The following is a 4,259-nucleotide window of genomic DNA, read 5'->3' on the forward strand; positions in this document are numbered from 1 at the left end:
CAAACTGAGGGATTGACACTACAACTGGCGACTTAGAGGGCATACTCGAGGGCGGGCTGAGGGCATGGCCAGAGGCGAAACTACATGGGGGCAGGGGCGCCCGCCCCCGATGGATTTTTTTTTCAGTGTAAAAATTTTGGGTCTTTCGACTTTGCTCTCGGTGAATTTTTTTCCCCCCAAAACCTACATATTTTGCCCCAAAACTTTCAAATTTTGCTCAAAATTCTCCAACTTTTGAATAAAAACCTTCAAATTTTGCCCCAGAACCTTCAACTTTTGCCCAAAAACCTTCATAATTTGCTAAAAACTTTAATATTTTGCCTAAAAACCTTCATATTTTGTCCAAAAAAATTGTTACGGTTTTAAATTTTTTTTGCCCCCGGTGAAAAAAGTCATAGTTCCGCCACTGGACATGACATGTTGAATGTTAAAACATAACTTTAAAAATTTAACATTATAACGTCACAACTAAAACATTATCTCTCTTCAAAAACGCAATTTGACATCACGCCATAGTGAATATGACGGGCGGTTTTACAATTAAACAGTGACAACTTTATATAATAACAAAAACAAATAATTACATGGCACACAAAAATACATTGCATTCGATCAGATACAAACACAAAGTTACATATAATTGCATTTATTAATCATTAAAACAAGATTCATATAGTCGCCTTCTCTGAATCTTTACAGGATTCCTAAAGCAATCATAGGTACTCAAAATACAAATACTAAAAAGTAAGCTTTTTTAAAAAATACCATGTTTCTTGTAAATCAAACAGGTGAGGTTCGTTTGTTGGGGGTTGGCTCCATTTCCTCTTCATTTTCACCGGACATTTCTTCAAGCGATTTGCCTTTAGCTTCGGGGACTAAAAATGTAAACGCCATTCCTAAGAAATTGACTACACCGAGTGTGATAAGCGAGTACCTGATTCCGATACCTGTATGGTACCCTGCATCGGTATTATTTGGGTCGCGGCTTTGAGAAGCGTAGAGGAACCCGTATGCACCGACAATGGCTCCCGCTTTCCCAGAAGCTGCGGAGATTCCATGACAAGTGGATCGGAGTCTGGCTGGGAAGATTTCAGCAGGGACCACGAAGGTTGTGGCGTTAGGGCCAAAGTTAGCAAAAAAGAAGGTTAAGGAGTACATGATCACGAAGCCAAGACGATTGTCGTGTAAGGTCCAGTGGCGGTATGGAATAGCTAGGGCGAACATGAAAACAGTCATGAAAAAGAATCCCATGAGTTGGATTGCGAAACGACCAATGATATCAATGAAGGCAACTGTGAACCAATATCCCGGGACAGTACTGCAAAGCGCAATCAGAGTTTGGGCTTTTGCTACTTTCAAAACCTCGCCGATGGCATTCATTTCACCCGCTTTAGGGATCCATCCAATTGCGGAGAATACATCCTTTTGGAATAGGTTTTGTGAGTAGAAAGCGATATCGAGTAAAAACCATGTGGAACATGTTCCGAGTAAATGAAGCCCGTGACGACGAAGAAATTCTTTAGAAAACAATCCGAATTGGTTATGCGACTCAATTTGCTCTAACTTTTCCTCTTCGGCGGCTATCTCAACATTTAAGACTCGACCCATGTCTACTGCTGCCTGTTTGGCGTTCTTCGCTACCAAAGCTGTATAACGAGCGGTTTCTGGCATCTTCATACGCCAATAGTATGTCAGGGCGGCCGGAATCGCCCCAAACATGAGAATAATTCTCCAGACATAGTCAGCTTGAGGAACTGTGGACCCTATTGGATTTGTTTTAAAGGGGGGAGCTTTAAACGCGTGGTCAAAAGATGCAGCCGTGATCAATGCTACCACTCCACTGGTCAAAATTCCGAAACCTTGCATAGCGAAAACCGCAGCAATAAATGCACCACGAGTTTTCTTATTTGCGTATTCCGACATAATTGTAGCCGAAAGTGGATAGTCACCACCAATACCAAACCCGAGCCAAAACCTAAAAAAACAAAGAGTAGCCATCACACCCCTTCGTTCATGTGAGAATGAAAGGCCCGATGCGAGTGAGCACACGACCATGAGAGCCAAAGTCATACCATAGACTCTTTTTCGTCCCATTTTGTCTCCAAGCCACCCGAAGAAGAGTTGACCGCATAGCGTTCCAACAAGGGCGACACCTGTAACCGATGAGGCTACACTAGGGGGTAGGGTTCCAGGCTTGAGTACCTTTGCATTGTTGTCGAAGTAGTAAATACGTCCAAGTAACTTGGTTACAAGGGAAATAGCGAAGAGATCGTAGGCGTCTGTGAAGAAACCCATACCCGCAATCACGATAGCCGTAAAATGGTAAAATTGGGTCTTAGCAGCATCAAGTGCGCTAAGCACTTGCAGTTGCTCTCGAGCCATGGCTACACTCTTCTTGCAAAACTAGTGTGTCTACAAATAAATTAAAAAAAAATCAATGTAACTAACAAAACTTGAATTAATAAAGTCTATAAACATGATCGAGTTTAAATTTTACATGAATTTTATACTTATTAAAAGTTAATTTTAAATGTTTGTTGGGTATCGTATCACCTATTGATTGATGATTACAATAAATTGAACTATTTATCGGTCAAAGATGATTATTTAATCATGAGTAATTTTGTATTTGCCGGCCATTAGTATTAACTAAAAGGCATGCATGCATGTACAAAACAAATTACTACAAAATGCTTAATCAGTCGATATGCGAATTATAATGAACAATATTAAAACAATATATATATATATATATATATATATATATATATATATATATATATATATATATATATATATATATATATATATATATATATATTGTTTTCATCAAGAGGGAAACATTTTTTGGAGAAAGTAATTTTTTTTCCTTTTCCTTTTTTTTTTGAATTTTTTTTACAAACATTAAGATCTCGTAAAAATATGAACATTTAAAAAGATACTTTGTGATAAATGTTATTATTTTGATAAAATAACATTTATCGATAAATGTTTCTGATAACATGAATGTATCATGTTATGTTGACAAGCAAGTACATAAATTATACAGAAGGAGATAAGTAAAACAGAAGTTACTCACACTTATACTCCATTAAGTAACTCAAAAGATATGGAACTGAATCTTACCTCTAAAATATGATAAAGCACAAAATTACGTATAGCTTATTTTATTGTTGACAAAAATATATCATTCATTGGTTTATGAATCTACTACATATAACACAATGATAATTAAATGTGTTTACCAGCTAAACCAAGTATAAATTAAACAAAGTAAAATTTTACATAATAACGGATCATTCAACACAATTTTACTTGCCGAATGAGTTATTCAAGTTCTTTTTTCTCGATATATAGTTCGATTTATGAAAGGATTTGTAACGACTAACATATGTACGTGTGATCGATTCAGAAAGTTTACCTTGTTAAGAGGGTAGCTATGAAATGGCTATTGAGAGAGATAATTGAATGAAGAAATGGGTGATCGGATGTGAGAATAGGAAGGAGTGGAGTTCATGTGTATTTATAAAGAATAAGACTAAGAATAATTTGAAGCATATACTCGTTATTGGCTGAGGTCAACGCCTCACTTTGTTTCTTTAATCATATACTGTAATTTCTAATGAAGACAACTCTGATCGAGCTTGTAATTTGTATATATTAGATGTAATCAACTTCCTATGATATGTAACTAATAAAACACCACATTAATCTTGTTCTATATATATTAGTATTAGTATTATCATTATTAGTTACCATGAGACATCACTGAATTGATTAAGCAATTTAGTGTATGAGTAATCACAAGATGACCTAGTTATTGACATCAATTTTACTAGATATTTTTCGTATATTCTAGGTTGAAATCTGATGAATTATATTTGTATTATCAATCTTATTCTTTGTTTTTTTTTACTTGTTTTATTATTTTTATTTTGTAGGAAATGTTAAAATTGGATGGTTTAGGATGGCTTGTGACAAACTAAGGGCCTGTTTACAAACGCATTAATGGGCTCAATGTTATGGAGACTTTATTCGGTCACCACTTTGTGCGGTTTACTTGGAGCTTATTGCTAAATGAAAGGCTGCCTAAATATAGGTAAAAAAGTAGTGTTGTCCCCATTCAACCAAATTTATTCCTTTCCTGCCCTCTTCTTTCCCTTTCAAACTTTCACCGCCAATTAAAACTTCATGAAATGGTGAAAGTTTTGTTTTTTTTTTTCTCAATGGAGACTACCTGCAATTTAAAGTTGTAAATG

General features: G+C 35.8%; 1 protein-coding gene across 1 annotated transcript; it reads right to left on the minus strand.

Moving 5' to 3' along the window:
- Positions 1–780: 780 nt before the first annotated feature.
- Positions 781–2,382, minus strand: LOC139839795 (low affinity inorganic phosphate transporter 1-like). The gene has a single exon (XM_071829954.1). The coding sequence runs from the start codon at positions 2,380–2,382 to the stop codon at positions 781–783; it is 1,602 nt and encodes a 533-aa protein (XP_071686055.1).
- Positions 2,383–4,259: the final 1,877 nt, after the last annotated feature.

This window comes from Rutidosis leptorrhynchoides, chromosome 4, assembly GCF_046630445.1.
Source record: "Rutidosis leptorrhynchoides isolate AG116_Rl617_1_P2 chromosome 4, CSIRO_AGI_Rlap_v1, whole genome shotgun sequence".
Lineage (NCBI taxonomy): Eukaryota > Viridiplantae > Streptophyta > Magnoliopsida > Asterales > Asteraceae > Rutidosis > Rutidosis leptorrhynchoides.

Coding starts and splice junctions, on each gene's coding strand:
- LOC139839795 (XM_071829954.1), bottom strand. CDS start 2,382: ATGGCTCGAGAGCAACTGCAAGTGCTTAGCGCACTTGATGCTGCTAAG.